Source organism: Epinephelus lanceolatus, chromosome 3, assembly GCF_041903045.1.
Source record: "Epinephelus lanceolatus isolate andai-2023 chromosome 3, ASM4190304v1, whole genome shotgun sequence".
NCBI classification, from domain to species: domain Eukaryota; kingdom Metazoa; phylum Chordata; class Actinopteri; order Perciformes; family Serranidae; genus Epinephelus; species Epinephelus lanceolatus.
Window position 1 is genome coordinate 29,903,238 of NC_135736.1, and position 21,076 is coordinate 29,924,313.

Genomic DNA, 21,076 nt, shown 5'->3' on the forward strand with positions numbered 1-21,076 from the left:
ATCTAACACGACCAGTCTTCTTAATTTATGTAAATATTAAACGCACTAGTGTAGCCGTCGGGTATCTGCTCTCCCTTCACCTCCTGTCCTCATGAATATTTTCCAGGAAAGTACAACCACAGGCAGGAGCTGTTTCCATACTATCACCCTTTTAAATCTATGAGAGCGAGGCAGAGAGTGAGTGCACATGGAAAGAAAAAGAAAAGGCGCCAAAGCCATAATGCTGAGCCAAAGGGACAGATGGTGTTAGAACAGACCTCAACCCAGTCTTCACTTCTGTTGGACAACAGTGTTAATCCTCTTCTTCGGTGACACGATCAGAGGCTGAGAAGAGCCGGGAAAGTTTTATTTGGCAACAGAAAACAGAAAAATTAGTTTTAAAATGCTCTATTTCATTTCTACTTATTAGCAAGAGGCATGACAAATCACTTCATGTCATGAGACTGATGACAGAGGCACTCGAGCGTTTTGTAATAGCACTCCCATCAAGATGGAAAAACATAAAATAAAATCTTATCTTAAATGAATATATTTGTAGTTTTTAACCACTTCATTGAAGCTAATAGAGATGCCATTCTTTGTAGACTTGGATGAACAAAGGCTCTGTTTAGATCTAGTATTAACATGCATTTTGGTCGATCCAATCACAAGTGGACAGCGCCAAATAACAACCACCAAGCTGCATTGTGATCCCATCACTCAAACCATTTGCCAAGGTGGTCTGGGACACATTTGACTACATATCTTTGGTAATGTAAATACTAACGCATCCTGATGTGTCCCCGCCAAAGACTACGACATCAATGCAGGACGTGGTGATTGTTGGTGACAGCGGGCTGATGCTCTCTAGCATACCCATTTTATGTCAAGTTGGGTGAAATGTTGCGAAACCGTCGTTCGTTTTGCCCTATGGAGGGAGACGTGTTGAATTCTGCTAACAGCAACATCTCCAGCTGTACTGACCGTCTGCTAACGTGACGAGTGGGCATACTGCAGAGCAGCTAGCAGAAGTGTGGACTTGATAACTGTGCACCAGGCAGTAACATAATCTGAGCACAAGCGGTCAGCTTGAGACACGTGATAGGTACAGGTGTGAACAATGATGTGTCTTGGCTGTCTACTTGTGATCACCCAAACGTATGTTAATACCATGTCTGAAGAGGGCCACAGCTACAGAAATCGAGCTCTGTGACACACTATGTGCCAAGGACAGAGCTAATACATTTCCTGGACGTCAACTTGTTGCCAGCCATAAATATCAAGGAGCATCAGATGGTAACTTGGTGGAAGAGAAGGAACAGAAAGACCAAAGTTCCAGTGTGAGAACATGACAGACATCCAAAAATTTAACAAGCCAATATTTAGAGATGGTGCCAACACAGTTTGTCTACTGATAAACAGCCACCCAGAGCTTTGAAACTGGCTCTCCGATTTGTATATATATACACACACACACACACACACACACACAGGTGTTTTCACTTTCTGGCCTGATTAGACCTCTCCTGTCAGGACTGTGTGGGTGTGTGCAAACTGTGCCTGATTGAGATCTCTGTCGTTCTCCTGTTACTAATTGCGGCTGTTAGAATTAAAGGCAATCTAATGTGCAGCCACATCAGTCAAACAGAAAGAGTCGCGCACTCAGCACAGACAAAAGATCACTCGCTGTGTCAGAAATCTTTACTGCGCACTGTTATAAGCAGGTGTTGAGTATGCAGTGTGTTCACAGTAGAAAGGTCACAAAATGGAGTATACTCAAACCGCACAGCGTGCATACTAAGTGAGGTCGATTTCTGAGTGGGCTGTCGATTCATGCTATTCTCCCATAATGCAATGCACAAATTACATGAAGGAGCTGCTCACAGCTGGAAAACAAACGTCTTTAATTGTAGGAAAAAAAGATTTTGCTGTGTATTTTAGACGTTTAATTGGCAGCTCAGTAACAAAGACCTCACCAATAAGGTAGGGATTTGAATGGTTTATTGCATATGGTGGATTAAGTATGAAGGGATGAGGATGAAGGGATTAGAGAATGAAAAAATAAGGATGAAGGGATGAGGGTCGAGGAATAAGTGGATAAGGGTCAGAGATACAGGACAAAGGGATAAGAGTCAATGGATGAAGGGCGCAGGACAAAAGGATGAAGGTGGAGGGATGAGAGGGTGAAGGGTGAAGGATGAATGGATGAGGGTCGATGGTTGAATGGATGAGGGATGAAGGGATGAGAGTTGAAGGGTTGAGGGATGAAGTGATGTAGGTCGAAGGGTTGCGGGATGAAGGTTGAGGGACAAATTGATGAAGGGCTGGGGATGACAGGTTGAGGATGAAGGAATGAAGGGTGATGAATGAAGGGTTGAAGGGAGGAGGGATGGAGGGATGAGGGTCAAGTAGATGAGGGATGAATGAAGGGTCAAATGGATGAGGGATGAAGGGTCAAGGAATAAGGGGATAAGGGTTGGAGATGAAGGACAAAGGGATAAGGGTCAAGGGATGAAGGGTGCAGGATGAAAGGATGAGGATGGGGAGATGAGGCGGTGAAGGATGAATGGATGAGGGTCAAGGGTCAAATGGATGAGGGATGAAGAGATGAGGGTCAAAGGTTGAGAGATGAAGAGATGAGGATCAATGGGTTGAGAGTCAAACAAATGAGGGATGAAGAGACAAGGGTCGAAGGGTTAAGGGATGAAGGGATGAGGGTCAAAGGGATGAGGAATGAAGGGATGAGAGTCCCAGGTTGAGAGATGAAGTGATGAGGGGATAAGGGTCGATGGACAAATGGTTGGGGATGACACGCTGAGGATCAAGGAATGAAGAGTGATGAATGAAGGGTCGAAGGGAGGAGGGATGAAGGGATGGGAGTCAAATGGATAAGGGATGAAGAGATGAGGGTTGTAGGGTGAGGGATGAAGAGATGAGGGTCAAATGGATGAGGGATTAAGGGATGAAGGGATTAGGGTAGAAGGTTGAGGGTTGAGGGATAAAGAGATGAGGGTTGAAGGGAGAAGGGATGAAGGGATGAGGGTCAGATGAATGAGGGATGAGGGTCGAAGGGATAAAGGGTTGAGGGTCAAATGGATGAGGGGTGAAGGGATAAGGGTCTAAGATTGAGGGATGAAGGGATGAAGGGATGGGGGTTGAATGGTTGAGGGATGAGGAGATGTGCGTCACAACATATACCTAATATATTGCAGATTCAGTATAGACAATAATGTTATCTAATACTGCTGAGTTAGGACTTGCACTTCTAGATATACTTTGGCCTACGTGACTAAGAAGCCTCACAGACAGAGGTTAAATTAAAATAATAATAATAATTTAAACTGACAAATAAATTAATCAATATGGTTATTAAAAAGACTTTAGTTCTCCCTTTATTTAAGGGCTCTCAGGGGCCTTGTTGTTGCAAAACTTTAGTAATCCACTGTAAGATGTAATAAGAGCTTCATCTTCTTCTGACACCTCAAGGGCACAGACATGGTTGAGCCGGCCAACACTTTCACCTCACAGCCAATCAGAGCTCATGTTACATTTCATGGCAGAGCTTAGCCACAGCATGGTCATGCAGAGTTTGATTTAGGAAAATGTTCTTCTGGTGAAATAAACTTCAGGAAAAACACACAGAGCTGATACATTACTTCCTCATAAAGTTGTTATGGTTAACATATAAACATACAATCATTCATGAGTATTGATTCTGGGTCATGTTTTAATCTCCACATGACGAATGTACATCCAAAAATATCTGGGTCCTATAGTTTGTCTTCTTTCCCAGGTAGCTGCCTAACTTGGTCTTCCATTTGGTGTTGGTTGGCATGATCAGCAGAGTATTGCCACAACTTTAAATGCGTTAAGAATGTCTGCAGAAAAAGGCTTTGTGTAGTATGTGTGTGCTATGAAACCAAAACAAGCTACATGAGGTTAAAATCCACACAGAGCTGCAGCCTTTCTGTCATATCATTTTCAAATCACACCTCAACCTTTGAGTCATTGCTGATCTACTGATTTATTAGTAGAGCTGTAGAAAAAAAACACCTCCTATCTCTGAGAAACGTTATAAAATCAGCTGGTGTGGGTTTGCACTGATGTTGTGCACTGTGATTGTGTGAAGGCTTTAAAAGTGAAACCTTGTTTTCTGTGGGAAGTGTACTCCCCCTCCTCCTTCATTCAGGCAGTTGGAAAGCAAGAGAGGGAAACACGGGGACAAAGTTCTGGCAGGAGTCCCGGGTCCAGCAGTGGAACACGTGAGGCCGCAGAGAACTTAACCATTCAATCGCCGGAGGGTAAACTTATCTCGGGTTTTGGTGAAACAGATCAATTAAGTATACAGGAATAGTTGTTTTAAGGGCTTAATGGAGCTTTGTGGTGCTCAAAATACACACAGACATTAATGACAAGTGGTGTGCTGGATAATCCACAGACCTCACTTTGATCTTGTGTCAGTGAAAAGTAGCTCAAGAAATTAATTTGCAGCCGTGATAGTAGTCCGGTGTCATGACGGTGCAGTGGTTAGGATTGTGGCCTCACAGCAATAGGGGTCATGGTTCAAACCCAGGGTGGGGGAGCCCCTCTGTGTGGAGTTTGCATGTTCTCCCCATGTCAGCGTGGGCCTTCAATGGGTACTCCGGCTTCCTCCCACAGTCCTCTAAATTACTCTAAATTACCTGTAGGTGTGAATGTGAGTGTGAATTGTTTCTATGTGTCTCTATGTGTCAGCCCTATGATAGCCTGGCGACCTGTCCAGGGTGGTCCAGCGCCCCCACGATCCCCAACACGATAAGCAGCCACAGAAAATGAATGTATAGTAATCTACAATTCCTTCAGACATTAATTCATAAAGCAGCTCAGAGCGTGACCAAATACAATTTAAAGCAATTTTATTGATGACAACAAATGAGTGAAAATGAGTAGTAAAACATTTCCATCTATTGCAGTCATCGCAGAAGGCTGATCATCTTTTGGGAAAGTTTATTTAAGCGACAGAATCCATTTTGTTTGTCGTAGCAACATGGATGAAGTTCATGGGTCGTACCTGTCGATGGCAGTCAAAACTGACACAAAAGAAAAAAAAATTACAAAGACAAACTGCACACTTAATTGCCCAGATAAGTGTTGAGGTAATGTGTAAAATACTATTCAGATGAACGGGCAGAGTACAATCATTCATACATAAAATATGTACAGAGAGGTACATGGACACTCAGACACTGTTTGTTTTTAAATGCACAGAGAGAAGGAATAAATCTTTTAAATATGAAATAAACATGAGAATGAGGAAGCACCTTGGTTCATAAGTGATGCTTCAGTTTCTGAATCAGAAATAAATAAATTAGACATGATTCTGCTTTATATTTGGAGAGGCAGAGAGTGGAGATGTAAGCCAAAAAAGGATTCTGGCCGTACTTGGCACCTCTAATCTGCAGTTTCAGAGCACACAAGCTCTGTTACATCTTCAGCAGGTCCATTTTCACAATAAAGCAAATGGTAAGTATCAGTATGAGCGTGAGATCTACAGTACAATGCAAAACTAAATTAAAAGACAGGAACAAAGACGAAGGAGAGCATAAGGTCATATTGGCAATGAACCTAAAAAGCACTTGAATGTCGTTCAATCGGTTTCAATCTTCAACTTCCCAACTGATGAGACATGAGAGATGGTGTAAGAGAAAAGAGGCTAACTGTACGTGTGTTCAGTCACACAAGTTCATATGTAATCGCTGTATTTCCAGAATCTTCCTCCCATGAAACCAAACGTGTAAGTGGACATTCAGTTTCACACCACGACTAAAAACGCCGCCGAGTATCCCGCTGACAGAAACCATCGTCGTTTTTTGACTAAACCAACGACCAACGGGCCGATAAAAGTGTTCAGGAAAAAAAGTGCATCATATTTTGTCAAATACTGAGAAATAGCTGAACATTAAAAACAACACTCTTATAATAAACATCTGAAATATCTTTTTTTTTTTTTTCTCACTAGTGCAACAACAGACTGGATCAAATAAAGAGAAACGTTATTAACCTGCAGGCAATCAAAGCTCTTTAAACATCTAATAATTTTTCTCGTCACAGTAGCAGAACAGTTAAGAAGGCAACTTAATGATTGATGCTCGAACACAAACATGCTAACATTATACACATTACTCGTTTTTTTATAGAAATAAATAGCTGAATTATCATCTTTATCCTCTTCTTAAATAATTTCCATCTCTATATGACTCTGATGCACATTTAATATAAAGTATCTAATACACAACTGCAATTTCAACACTACTGTTATACATAATATAATTCTCTATGTTTATCTTTCATTCAACTTTGGAGAGAAAATGCTTACAGAATGAAGACCTGTAAACTTCAACTTTTTCCACTCATAAGTATGACCTTAATATTATATAACATCAAATACTGGTCCTTTTTTTTCTTGTTTTTTGTTGTTTTTCTTTTGTTTTTTACAAACACTATGTACAGAGTAGCTGATAGCGAAGGCAGGATTGTCTAAAACTTAAAATCGACAAGTGCTTTGTGTTTTCTCTATTGTGTCAGCAAAGTTTTACACCTTCCCCACGAACCGACTTCCCTCAAATGAATCAGTACCAGTGTAGGATAATAATATGCAGCACTGGAAGAACATGAATAACTGGACACCCACAACTGTTCTCACACACTCACCTGGAATACCATCACTACGATATGCAGCTACACAAGTCCTCATAAACACGATTTTGACAATAAAGCAGAGACCCCCCCGGAAAAACATCCTCATCAGTGACTTTTTGAGATTTCAGAGCACCCGTGACGTGCCCCAACACTTGCTTGGCCCTCCTGCTCTGTTGCACACTCCGCCCACGAACGTGTGTTGTGGAGACAAACAAGATGTGCAATGTAAAATGAACAACTTGTTAAGCAAGGGGGGGCGTGATGTTCTGCCTGATGTGTGAATCACTTTTTCAACCTGTTTCAAACCTGTGTGCAAGATTTTTTTTAAAGCAAAGTGATTTTAAGTGTCAAATAGGAACGGCAGTCATTTACTATTGCACTTTCATTATGTTCAAGGACTCCCAAGAGACTGAATTAAAAAAAAAAAAAAATCAATGCAGCAAAGGCAGAAAAATCCTGACTTTTGGTCCCTAGTATGGGTCAAGCCACATTTTTTCAAACGACATGCCCTCCAGCTTGTAATGCAGCTTTCTGTGCTATTAATTTGTACTTTCCAAGCCAATATAACACTGCAAGGGTTATTTTCTCAGACTTGGCAACATTGTCGGCGTTATACAACTTTTTCCAAAGGCCGAGTTTTAATTCTTGTGAATAATAAACCAGTGGATGTGCAAAATTGTTGGAACCCCCCTTACATTATCTGCACAGAGGAGCATTCACCCACAGTAAGTATTGCTACTCATACTTCTTGAGAATCTCTGCAACATAGGCTAAACTCAATTGTAGCCGCGAATTGCGCCTCATTTGAAGGTGATACCGATGACCTGATTCCTTGGTTCTGACTGCTGCAAAACAGTAACGGTGATACTTGTTCCTTGCTGCAAAGAGTACAAAGTGTCACATAACACCAGCTGTCCGATGGCTGTGTAATTGCCTGGAAACAACCAGCAGATGGAGCCAGAGGACGTCAGCTGAAAAATACAACCAAGGATTGATCAGGGCCTCAGCCATGACGAGCACTATTAATAGGAATGGCACTGTTTAGTATGGTAAAGTATGAAAGTCACATGATATATAAACACTGTAACACTTGTATACACCTGGAGACCATGTTCCGTATGAAACACAACACCCTTATGCTCAGTGAGAGCTGCTTACACTCAAATCAATCTGCTATAAGTGATGATTTGACGAGATTAAACACCTGCTTTACTGTACATGGTCCCTCTTCCCTCATTAATGGCACATTGGAGAAAACGCTCACTGGAATGAGGACAGACACTGTTACAAATGGCACCAGTTTTTGAGAGAAATGCATTATGGATCATCCTTCCGGCCTGAGCAGCATCAGATACTGCGTCCTGTTCTCTCACAGATACTACAACTGTCCAAAAACACTTGAGTCCAGGTTAGTGACACGACGCCGTTCACATGGGGAAGCAGAGAGGATGGTAGAAGAGGGTAAATGCATCGCTGCCATGCAATTGGCTAAGAAGACTGTCAAGATTTGTGTTTTACAAGGGAGGCTGTCCTTGCTCTCTCCACTGTGCCTGGAGCTGGTGCAGCCTGTCTCTCTCCCGGGTGGAAGCAGTACGTGTTGAAAGTTGTTCAACACACAGCAGAGTGTAGGGCGGGCAGGATGGGAAAAACCACTTATTCAATCCTCGGATCACGCGCGCAAACATAAAGCTCCCGTCTCGAGACTCTTTACTTTGATAGCTCAAGATCTCTCGAGGGAATCAATTTCTCTATAATTTCTTACTCCTGCCACCATTTTATGTACTTCTGCGGAAAGTATGCACGCTTCATTATGTGCTCCTGCCTGCAAGCTGTTGGTGTTGAAGGTAGTTTATGTCAAGCATTGCGTAGATGCAGACAGTTAAATACAGCGCTTTTTTTCCCACCATTTTCACGGTGAACGCAGAAGACAACTGAGAACAAGAAATCTGACAGTTTTGTTGTGTTATTTGAGTCTGTAAGGTTTAAGACAGGCCCTTTATGTGATATATGGTGCCACTGCTTGTCCAAATAAGTCTCCTGACTGTTTGTTCAGTCATAACCAACATGAAGGAGATATTGATTTCCCCGTACCGGAGTGGTGAATGAGTTTTGTTTTTTTTTTTTTCTGTTTGAAGTTTGTACTTGTGGAGTATGCACATTGAGCCTCGGTCCTGGTTCATCATGGCGGTCTTCTGTTGTTTCTGTCGGTGCTGCAGACGTATTCAACCCTGTGGAGGGGGCTCAAAACAGCTGGGTCTTTTTGATCGACTGGAGCCAAGATGGCACCTCTCCAAGACTTGAAGAATCTGCACAAAAGATGTTAGCAGAGACTGTCTGCTTTCACGTGGAGGATTTTGGAGAAGCCCGGTCTCTTCTTCAGAGCCTGGATGAAAAAGGGAGAAAGTGATATCAGAATTTCATTTTCTCAAAAGAAACTGTCCGTGATTTATTTTTTTCTAAATATCCGACGGTCAACAGTGCTTCATTTCAAACCCAATTGTCAGGAAAAAAATGTTGGCATTGTACGTGTCTGCAAACCCCTGATACAAAACATTTACATATTCTGTATTGGATACGCAGGAACTTCATGTTTCAACAAAGTGGGGTGAGGTTTAGTCACAGTTAACACTTGTTTATGGCTAGAAAAAGAAGGGCACAACAGGTAGCTGTGGCTCAGGAGGTAGAGTGGGTCGTCCACTTATCAAGAGATCAGCTGTTCAATCCGAGTATCCTTGGACAAGATACTGAATGTATGAATGTTTACTGTAACTGAGTAGCAGGTGGCACCTTGTATGGTAGCCTTGGCCACCAGTGTATAAATGTGTGTATGAATGTGACAAGAAGTGTTAAAGCGCTTTAAGAGGTCAGAAGACTAGAAGGGCACTACAAAAGTGCAAGTCTATTTACCATCCCTTTCGTACAATCCCGGCTGGGAAAGCTAGCCTGGAAATCCAGACCCAAATCTAGAAAGATTTAGGGTCTGGCTATGAGTAATGAAAATGGCCCAACTCGAGGGGCGGCACCAAGCATGCATTTGTAAATATCACTGCATGCAATTGGATAACACTACGACCAATCAGAACTATACACGGGGTGACGTATACACTTAGCTACCAGCAGAGCTAACTGGTAGATTAGACTCTTGCCGTATCCGGTCAGCAAAACAGCAAAAACGTCCTTCTTGCAAAGGAAAGATTCAAGCGCCGTCTTCTGTTCCTCTTTTAGAGAAAAAACCAAGTCTAACTCGTTCATTGTAGTTACCAAAGCTGTTTCAAACAACTGGTGTTCATCCGTAGCCATCTTGCAATGTTTACTGACTGATTCCGGACTTTGTTGTCGCAGCGCTGTCGTCATCTGTTTAGCTCGCCTCTGGCCCGCCTATATCAGATACACCGATGTGATTGGTGTAGCTCGGTTTCATGGGCATAGGTAATGAGCATCATTACTGATTGCCAAAGTGACTCGCTGAGCAAACTCAAATTGTGCTCTCGCGAGAACTCTGGATTTCCAGGGTATGGGAAAGCGGCAATGTCTCTGTGAAAAAAAACTTGCTCTTGTGCCACTATCTCTGCTGATAGCTTGCTAAAAAAAAACCACCCATGTTTGAAGCCCAAAAATCCGATAAAAACAAAGCAATGACTTGTAAAACAGAACTGCTTTTGCTGTTTGTTGGTCTCGAAAAGTGGTCTACAGCTTGGCAGGTGTCTCGCCTGAGTGTCATGCCATCTACCTTCCCCTCCGCCTCCCTGTGTCAAAGTCAGTATAGAAATGTTGATGTGATATGTAATGTATTTGTGGTTTGCGACATTTTCTTCTCAGGACTCAGCTGCCGTTTCCCTCTGTTCTCTTCATACCTTTATGTTTTTTTCCGTTAGCAGGAAGTGTGTACAGTAGCTGGTGTATGACAGAAAGCTATAAAAAACTGTAAAGCACTGAGGTGCAGCGGGTTAAGGATGACGGCGTTGCTTCATAAGCTTCACCTCTCCAGAACTCCTTTCAAAAAAAAAAACAGCATGATTAAACACGAGAGGAGAACTTTGTCTCCCTCTTCACAGCAAACTTAAAGAGGGAGGGATAAAAATAAATCACAGCCATTTGGAGAGGTTACCTAACTGCTGTGAGCAACCCCACCATCTTGAGTGTGATATCTGAGAGGAACACACTGTAAAACTGAGTCATAAAAACAAAGCATAAATAAAACCAGGGATTTCACAGCTTTTATATCTCTGTTTGTGTGTGGTCAGCTATAAGGGTGACCCGAGCCTCTCACAGTGAGCCTCTGCTCGAGTGAGTTAGCAGCCGCACATCCACAACCAACCATCACTGGGACTTCAAGGATTGAGTCATGGTTTAAACTGTGTGTGTAGTTGTGATAAATATAGATGCATCTTATCCTCTAAAGAAGTACGGGCCAAGCTGTTAGTCATGTGCATACAGTGGTGCAAAACTCCAAGTACCTCCCTGTTAGCCATTACCCTGACAAAGTCAACACCACATTGATGGAGAGAGTAGTTACACAGTAATTGAATAAGTGTGTGGGAAAACCCAAAACATTGCTTCTTTCTGTTGGAAGCTTTAATCAGCACATAAAATATTATTTATGTGCTTACTTACGGAAACTTCAGCCAGATTATGTCGTTAGAGGAAAGGTCATGAGTTTCAACAGATTTCTTGAACATGGAGACTTGTATGTGCTCATGTATGAGTGGTGGCTGATGGCGTGTGTTCCCTGTCCTGTGATGTGTGACACAGAGGTGCTGTTACCTGCAGCTTGTTAACCATCTCATCAAACAACTTCCTGGCTTCAGGGCTGTTGGGGTCCTCAAAGTAGTCTTCTATACCAATCTGGACCACGATGGACTTCAGGTTACGGCACACACCTACGTGAGTGGAGGGAGGATTTGAGCAGCATTTGTTATTTGGTGGATTATTATTCTTATTATTATCTTTTAACCATAAAGCTGGGTTAGGCAGTTTAATCTTGACATTATTGGGCAAAGATCCCATAATAAACTTTAGTCAATCACAGGTCATATCAGAGAGAGGGTGCTCCTATGGGCTGTTCTACAAATACAAATTCAATGGCCAAGAATCCTGCAGAGAGAGTTGCTATTCAAGCACTGGCAACGACTCCCCACACTGCAAAGCAACCCCAAAAAAAGAGAGACGGACTTATCAAAAAGAGAGTCTAAAAGAGTGTCTGACAAAGTGTTTCAAAGACGGAGAGAAAATGTTGCTAACAGTTTCGCCTTCTGCTAACCGGAGGTAAAGACTCATGACTGCAGCTTCAAGTTCACGTTTATGTAACTAATGCTAGCTAAAGCCTTGAATCACAGTGTGTCCTCCGCCTTACTCACCGCCGCTACAGACTACCTCACCAAAAGGAGAGTGGGCAGCAGCTCCGGAGATGAACCCCTAGTCAGCGGCTGCAGCAACCCAAATCTAGTCAATGCAAGACAGCCTTGACTCCCTGCCAGATCAGCCAACTTTCTGTGGCTGCTGTTACAGAGGTTAGCACACCAGCCCACTGTGACACCCAGCACTCAGGGGTTTGTGCTGGCCGAATTTGAGCTGCTACATCCGCTGACAGAAGCTTGGTCTCCAGAGTTAGTGGCCACTTGTCTCCCGGGAAGCAGTCCGCAGAGGCGGGGAGCAAGGCGGAGGGACTGTGGGGTGAGCCAATAACTAGCTAGCTAATTCTCGACAGATCACTGATCTGATAAACAAAGAAAGAGAGCAGGGGTGAGCGAATCTGCAGTATGGAACCATACACTGAAATAAGATTAAATAAATCAGTGTATGGGAAACACTGGGTTGCTAGATGAAGTGTGCGCATATGTTGTCTGTTGGGGGCGGGTTAGGACAGAGAGGGGGAGCTGCAGGAGGAGGGTGTGTTGTCAAATTCTGCCATTTTTGTTTGTTTTGCATTTTTAGATTTCTGCCTGCTCCAGCTTTAAACAGTACCCAAAATATTTTTGGTTCCTGATGTTAACAATTTCTTTGTATCACAGAAATACTGCATGAGATAACACTGTTCAGTACATTATTAAAGGCCCATTTGCAGCTCAGTGTTGTGTAAAAAGTATTAAGTGCTAAAATCAGAGTTAACTGATAAATGTTGTCTATTCACGAGGCAGGATTTTTAGACAATTAATCAGTGCAGCAGTTTTCATACTCACTGTTGAAATGAAGCAGAGCCTTGGGGGTGACTGGTGTAGACGTGAGCACCAGCATTTCCAGACCTTTCAAGCCCTCTCTGCAAACCTCTGCTGCCACCTCCTGGTTGATCTCACTCACATGATCCAGCTCCAGCACCTGCAGACGCATGCAGTTCCTCGCTGAGGGTGAATGGAGGCAAGGGAATGCAGAGATGGGGAAGATAAGGAGGAGAGTGTCAAGATAAGAACAGTGGGTTACACTAGTACATAAAGGCCTGTGTAAGGTCACAACCAGTAGTGCTTTTTTAAAATTAAGATACTGATTACATGCAGTATCTGTGCTGTCCTAGTTTGTCCTGATATGACAGTGATATTGTTTAAAGGGAACATATGATGCTTTTTCGAGTACTGTGTCTTCTATATACTGTTACAATGAAGGACGCTCATATCAAACGTTGCCAACGTTTCAGATAATGAGGTAAGGGTATGTAAAAGTAACCCCTGTGAGCAAAATACTCAATGTTTTAACTGTTTTTGTCTACTCTGGCTACACTATGACATCAAATATGGTGTGCTGGATTTCTTTGTATGGTCATCTGCTCCAGGCACGCTACTGTGGAATGAAGCTACATGCTATAGTCAGGGAAACATGTAAACTTGGTTGCCAATATTGTAAATTTCTCCCTGATTTTGGATCATATTCCTGCTGGAGCATGTGCAGCGGTGTTAAGAAGCTATTACTGGTGATTTTTCATGGTAGAAAGGGCTGCTTCTCCATCACAGTCATCCCCAGGATGCAATGATGGTGCAGAGATGCCATGATATGGAAAAGCTGGAAACGCTGACCAATCAGAGCAGAATGGGCTCATTTGGGAAGAGACGGGTGCTGAACGGAGCCTCTCAGACAAAGGGTGAATACAGGAGTCCCAGCAGAGACAGGATGAGGAGAATAAAATGGGGTTTTTTTTCCATTTAAGCATGTAAACATGTTTAAGTATACACCTTAAATACAAGTATGGACATGAAAATGAGCATAGTAGGTTCCCTTTAATCATCTAACCACAAATGTTACCTCTGTCCTCTCCTTTATTCTGCACATGTGATTTGAATACTTCATAAATAAAAAATGTATTTTACATTTTGTAGCTAAGGGTGCTTTCACACCTGCCATTTGGTTCGGTTCAATCGAACTCAAGTTCATTTGCCTCCTAAGTGCGGTTTGTTTGGGCAGGTGTGAACACAGCAATTGCACTCGGGTGAGCACCAAAACAACCAGACCGAGACCTTCTTTAAGAGGTGGTCTCGGTTCAGATACAAACGAACTCTGGTGCGATTTGTTTGTGGTGACTTCGATCTACAACAACGTTAATTTTTCCCGCATGGAAATTCTGTCCAATCAAGAGCAGCTTTCTTGTGCAAGGCATTTGATCTGGTCCGCTTATAAATGCTGCCATGAGAACGTGAACCAACTCTAGGCAATTATGCAACTTTGCAATAAAATTAGTCCCTGATTCAGACCAAAGCAAGACAACTCTAGGTCTGAAAGCCCCCTTAGATCACTGAAAGGATTTAAACAAAAAATTGAATAGTTGTATTACAAGCCACATTTACCTAGAGAGGCCAGCCCCTGAATGCCACATCCAGCCCCTCCCACACCAAGAGCGCGGAGGTGTGGCCAACATCTTCCAATCGTCTGCAAGCATCGGTTACTGAAACGAGCAGGTTGTTGGCTACAAGACACAAAATACACTTAATGTTAATTCATTTTATTACAACTGGTATCATAACAGATTAAGTGTTCATCAAAAGTACAGAGTGTATTCCTCTGTCTGTTACCATGGATGTAGTGGCGCCACCTGTAGAGAGATGATGTCTCTACAACCTGCTCCGAGGGCCCAGATCACCTCCTGGCCGACTGGATCTGTGGCACTTCTGGTAACAAGTGTAAACAATTTGTGTTTATACTGCACACATGTGACACTGTACATGTACAGCACAAAACTGATTGCAGTCTTACAGACACATGAAAGCAAAGTCACCGGGGTGAAACTGTAATATGTGTGCAGATAGAGATGGGACCTCTGTGAACTGGTCTACCTGTAGGTTACAGCCTGCAGAGCTCTGCAGTAGCAGCTGGCCAGCCAGAGGGAGCGATCGGTCAGCAGGTTGGGGCAGTGTGAAATCTTCAGTATCAGCAGGTTACTTCCTGTGGCCTTTAACAACGCCTCCAGACCTTCCTCCAGACAGCCACTTAGATGGAAAGGTAAGGGAAGGTCAACAGAAAAAGACAGACAGAGACAGAGCAGAGGAAGTAATTGTCCTGTCCTTCAAAACAGCACTTCTTCCAGTTATAACACATAACAAAATGTTCCTCCGGTGTCTGCAGCGATATATGCAGGAAGCAGCGCGTCTATGCATTGTTAGAGCAGATTCGAGCTGTCTCGTTTACACAAAACATTTAGACGCAAACAACTTCACTTTTTCCTTTCACATAAATCTCTGACTTTTCTTCTTTCGGGAAAGGGCGACTGATAATTTACATGCTGATCTTACTCAAACAGCGCAAAAGCATCAGCATTCAATTACTCATGTTCCTCCTGTTGTCTTCCTCTCACCAATCACTGAAGAGTCATTTAGAACCTCACCACGTTCAATAGTTTGTAAAGCAATGTGCTATTCAATGCCAGAATAAAACACAGTGCAGTAAATAAAAGAATAGGTATTTTTTTGGTTAACTGTGTGCAGATGTATTGTGCAGCTGTATATCTGTCTCACCGTGTGCTTTTAAGGTATTCCTCCTTGGTTTCCTTCTTGCCCCGCTGTCTTGGTTTGAGGTTTTGCAGGATGAGTGAGTGCGTCTGAGTGCACCATTGAGACAATGTGCTCAGGAACTAAGAGAAAGACATGGAGATCTGTTATAAATCTTCAAGGCACACAGAAAAGATGATATAGCTAAATGCGCAACATGCTACAGCTTTGATAATGCCACTGGCTTTTAAAGCGCATATGGTGTCTAAATGTTCGCTATGCACCTTGGAAGAAATGCGGGCGTTCTCCAGCAGCACTCTGGTCCACACAGCTGGGTGACGAGCCACAAACTTCCAGTCACGGCAGACCTCAGCAGTTCTCAGCAGGGTTTTAGTATCCAGGTAGGTGAAGATACAGAAGAGAGCCGCGCGCATCTTCAGGATCTCTGGACTGATCACCTCGTTGGATTTGGATGGGCTCTTTTCGTGGCGGCATGGCTTGTTGTAGACCCCATCAGATCGACCTGTGGGGAGAAAATCGGATACTTCTGTACTTATACTTGCTATTTTGAGCGCAGAACGTTGGACACTTCTCACCCTCAATAGTTGCCATGTTGACTACGTAGCGAAAAGGGGCAGGGCCACAAACACATTTAAAAACATGTGAAATGTCAACTGTGGACACCAAGTACCTTTCATGACCACTGCCCTGTTATCAGGTATAAGCCATCAGTTTATTTACTGGGTAAATTCTATACTAATTTTGGTACCACAAACAATACCATAATTGCTAAAGTAAGCTTGCTAGCTCACCAACAGCAGCACATTTTATCATCAGACACTGACATCATGTGGCGTAAGCTATACGATCTTTGACGTTACATTTAGTGTTTATGCATGTTATCACCTTCACTGTGGAAGATTTAAGTGTTCGGTTTGTGATGAGATGCTTAACAAGTTGGAAATATTTGCAAAACGTGGCAGCTATCATTGACTTGGTAGTTTAGCTGGTGACTGAGCCAGCCAGTATCAGCCACAGACATTCATTGCGTTAATTTGTAACACAATAAATAAGTAAGTAAATACAGAAAAAGTTAGCGAGCAAACAAGCAGATATAGCAAGCAAATATTTTGGCGAACGATATTAGTTTGTCAAATGTTGACGATAAACACACAGTTGCAATTTGCCGAGCAGAACAAGAACAGCTGCAAGATCTTGCGATCATCATTTCCGGTAAGTGCAAAATGGCCGTGTTTGATTCGAGACAACAGTACCCTGTTGAAATTCGCACACTGTCCAAGTAAGTACATAGTGTACACAGTGTACGACATGTAAGCGTAGACACAGCACGAGTCTTTCAACCATTCACTCATTCATTTATTTTCCGTAAAAATATAGAGTCACCAATTAACCTGCATGTCTTTGGACTGTGGGAGGAAGCCGGAGTACCCGGAGAAAACCCACGTTGATATGGGGACAACAAGTAAACTTGCTGTGAGATGGCAATTCTAACCACTGCACCACCAGTCTTTCAACCCCTTTAACATAATGTGAGGGAGTTCTGTCCAATGTAAAACAAAGCAAGTATTTTGGATCATTAGACCGCTCCAATGAATTTGGACTTTAAAGTTTCCAAGGACTTACAATTTCAGAATACTGTCCTTCCTCAATCATGAATTTCACGTTAGCAAAGTCATCATCAGTTTTCCAGATGCCAGATCCATCACACACGCTTTCATTTCATCACCTTTGGACTCCTGCAACAGTCAATTCAATGAAATAAATCCGAAAACTATTTGCACGGCTCTAAATTGTGCAGAATGCAGCAGCTCCTCAGACTCTTGATGAAACTAAAAGAGAACATACTGCATTACTTCTCTTTAAATAACTCAACGCTGGATGCCAGAATGTTTTAGAATTCATTACTGTTAGCACTTCATGGCCTGACCTCAGATTACTTCTCTCTGCTGCTTTCTATTTATCAGCCTGCATGCTGTCCAATGTTCTCAGACAGGGACTTGTTGGCGCTTTCCACAGCTAGTTGTAGATAGATAGATAGATAGATAGATAGATCCCAAGTTGGGAAATTCTTACATTTAAAAAGAGATGAAATTAATTTACCTCTATAGAGAGATGCTCTTGTGGACCTAAAGAACTATTACGAGTAAGTGCCACATAAACAATGTTTAAGAGATATGCTGTCACATGGTGGCGCCAACCTTCAACGAGACACCAAATGAGATTACATAATTTTTTTTTTCCTCCTTCCATCTTTTCATTCTCTCTATTGCTATCTATTGGCTGATACCGTGTGTCCAATCCAAGCTCGTCTTATTCCTCCCAGCCAGATTGCTCCTAGATGACTCATTTCATCTTTGGCCTTGGAAGGCGTCTGCTCGAAACCATCAGGGCTATGAACCATTACTTACACTCTCGCTCTCTCTTCCTCTTTCTCTCTTTCTTTCTCTCTCTCTCACACACACACCACCTACGCTCTAAACTGCCAAATGCACTAAAAAAGCCGAGCTGTGTGTTACATGCTGAGAAAAAACTGTGCTTGTAGATACATACCATCTGATAAAACCTGGCAGGGACTCTCCCAATAAGGAGATCTACGTCAGAGCCGAGGAATGCCAGTAACATGTTGAGTGTTACGTGAGAAAAACCTTTGAGTTCACAGGGCAGTTCGTACCAATTTGTTAAGGGGCTGTGGCCCAGTTTCCCAGACTGCCTCAGTCCACCTGGTATTTAGAAGAAACCCGACAGCAGGTGAAGAAAAATGGAGGGCAGCAGCAGTGAGTTTAAGGATTCTGGCAGCGCAGGAAGTTAACAGAGAGATGCCCAATCTGTGGTGGATCTGAAGAAATGTGCGGGCATGATTGGCAGTCTGACTTGGCTCGCTCGAAGAGGCAAAGCTTAGTATGAGAGGAGGAACAGCATTCTGGCAAATACAAATATGTTCTACCAAAGACACACAAAGAAAGTGTATCAACAACAGCAATGTATGACTTGGTTTACTCATCGTCTATAACAGACATGCTGGTGGTAAACAAAATAGTGTAAACAACTTGTGGAAAAAGGACTTGGGCTGGTAAAATCACGCTGTAAGCTCTGAAACCAAGATGGATCATATTCGGTTGCATGCCAGTTAGCAGGATTTATGCACCCTGAGCTAGGACTTGACAGCGTTAAAAACTTACCATACCAGTAGCAATACCAGTACCCTTAAAGTGATGCCAACACTAATAGAGTACTTCACTGGATACCATCATATGAATAGAGTGGCGTGTAGCATAGCCCATACTTCTGAAAGTTTTGGTGGCACCTTGGTACGCTTAACTGCCATCTCTGTCAATACGCTGCGCTTGATCTCACCACACCACAAACTGTGTGGGTGTGGGTCAATCAGGAAGACTTTCTCTGTGCCACACCACAGTGCTGTTGTTGCGGGTGTGAGCTCTGCATCTGGGACAGAGTCCACCAACACACACACAGTGACAGGGCTAACTGTTAGCAACGCATGGCTATCTAATAATAGCAGCCCCGATGCACAGACAGCAGGAGGAGAGGCTGCTGCAGCACAATAATAACTTAAACCAAATCATAAACAAGTAGGCTAACAGTTACAGATAACAGAACTGGTAACGTCGGAGCTTCTCAATACTACGGTTGTTAATAACATAGCGCTGTGGCTCGTTTACTATTGGCGAGATTAGCAGGGTTAAAGTTTCACACAGCCGTGGGAAAAAGATGGATCTCGGATTTCACGAATCAATACCGGTCATTCAAATGAAGATCGGCTATTTTAACCCAGCCTAAGGACAGGGTTGGGTATTGTTTGGGTTTTTGTCGATACTGGTGCTACAATGATACTTTTATAATGGCATACGTGCTTTAACTGTGCCTTAACGATCATTTAAAAAAATAAAGCACAAACACAACAGTCAGTGACGTTACAGAACAGCTTTTTTATACTGCAAAGGCAGATTTGAACTTAAACTTGAACAATATAGTATTAACTTTAAACAGTTTAAGTATACTTTAATATTTTAATATTATTAAATACAAAACACTGTTAACAAATCCACATAGCTACAATAATTTAACACTAAATTACAGTTACAGTACTAGTAACACCAACATAAATTTTGAATTGGGATCAATTACTGTCTTCCCAACTCAGGAGCAGCCAGGCATTTCTCTATTATTTGTTTAGGAGCGACTGAGACCCATATACCGAGGGAGGCCCTGGTGAAGTTTTAGAGTGCTCACATCCCTTGCAGAGATCGGCGGGCGGAGCGGATAGCACACCTAATGGCAGATGGCGCCCCAGACTAACGTCCATTAACACAAAATTGAATCCACAAAGTATCTCCATACTGCTCATCCGTAGTGATCCAAGTGTGCTGCAGCCCCGACATAAAAAGTTGTTTCGAAAAACGTCATATGAACTCTGTTTTTAGCCTCACTGTAGCCTGTAGCTGTTTCTCTGTGCTCCGCATTCACGTGTGTGCGCCTGCGCGAGACCAGCAAAAGCATGAGCTTTGCTCACCCGTGTTTACATCATGTGACACAGGCACCGCAGGGAGAGACAACGGTAGCCACAGTCGCTAAAAGATAATTTGCACTACGGTCTTTTAGCAAAGGACAGCCCAACATGTCTGAAGACTTTGAAACTGAGGAGGAACAGCATTTCTTTGTTGAGCCGTATTTGTTTGAGCCTGAGTATACGGACGGAACTCAGGCTACTGGACGAAGCAGCCGCCGCAGCTCATGAGCCTCAGCCAGCCGCAGAATACCGGAGTCAAGCACTGGAAACCTGATGGTGTAGTTGTTTCAAATGCAAAGCAATGCCAACGGATGAGGAAAGTCTTTGCTGCTCAGACTGGGAATTGGCGATGCCTGCACTTGAGAATCTGGACATCAGTACTGACGAGACTGCTGCTCTTCAGAGACCGTGCATCACCGATCACCCTGAGCACGCACATGTGAGCGCAGAGCACAGAGAAGCAGTCAGAGCTACAGGCTACGGTGAGGCTAAAAACAGAGTTCATATGACGTTTTTCGAAACAACTTTTTATGTCGCGGCTGCAGCACACTTGGATCACTACAGATCAACAGTATGGAGATACTTTGTGGATTCAATTTTGTGTTCTTGGACGTTAGTCTGGGGCGCCATCAGCCATTAGGTGTGCTGCCCGTTCCCCCCGTCGATCTCCGCAAGGGATGTGAGGACTCTAAAACTTCACCAGAGCCTCTGTCGGCATATAGGTGAGTAGATAATTGCTGAATTTTCATTTTTGGGTGCACTATCCCTTTAACTTTTTTTCAGGTTATTGACTGTTGCATCTGCAATTTGTAGACATGCAGTATCAATTTGGTGATCTGTGTCATGATAATTTAAGAATCACAAAAATACAGAAATGACTGAAATGCCGCTAAGTGGCATTTTAAGTTCATTTATAAAGACCAACATCATAAGGCTGTAAAGCATACTGCACTCTCTATCCTTT

The 21,076-nt window shown here is 42.9% G+C and overlaps 1 protein-coding gene across 2 annotated transcripts in view; it reads right to left on the reverse strand.

Annotated features, from left to right (window-relative positions):
• Window positions 1-8,764: 8,764 nt before the first annotated feature.
• fbxo41 (F-box protein 41) overlaps window positions 8,765-21,076 on the reverse strand; it is a 76,724-nt gene continuing 64,412 nt past the window's right edge. The window contains exons 7-14 of one of the 2 annotated variants that reach the window (XM_033624845.2): window positions 15,848-16,086; window positions 15,591-15,706; window positions 14,913-15,065; window positions 14,652-14,744; window positions 14,427-14,545; window positions 12,837-12,995; window positions 11,422-11,537; window positions 8,765-9,040 (exon numbers count right to left, since the gene is read on the reverse strand). In XM_033624845.2, the coding sequence (XP_033480736.1) occupies window positions 8,978-9,040; window positions 11,422-11,537; window positions 12,837-12,995; window positions 14,427-14,545; window positions 14,652-14,744; window positions 14,913-15,065; window positions 15,591-15,706; window positions 15,848-16,086 (1,058 nt within the window). In that variant the 3' untranslated portion in view covers window positions 8,765-8,977. Of the gene's footprint in view, window positions 9,041-11,421; window positions 11,538-12,836; window positions 12,996-14,426; window positions 14,546-14,651; window positions 14,748-14,912; window positions 15,066-15,590; window positions 15,707-15,847; window positions 16,087-21,076 lie in introns of both variants that reach the window. The other variant, XM_033624843.2, reaches the window with a different exon arrangement.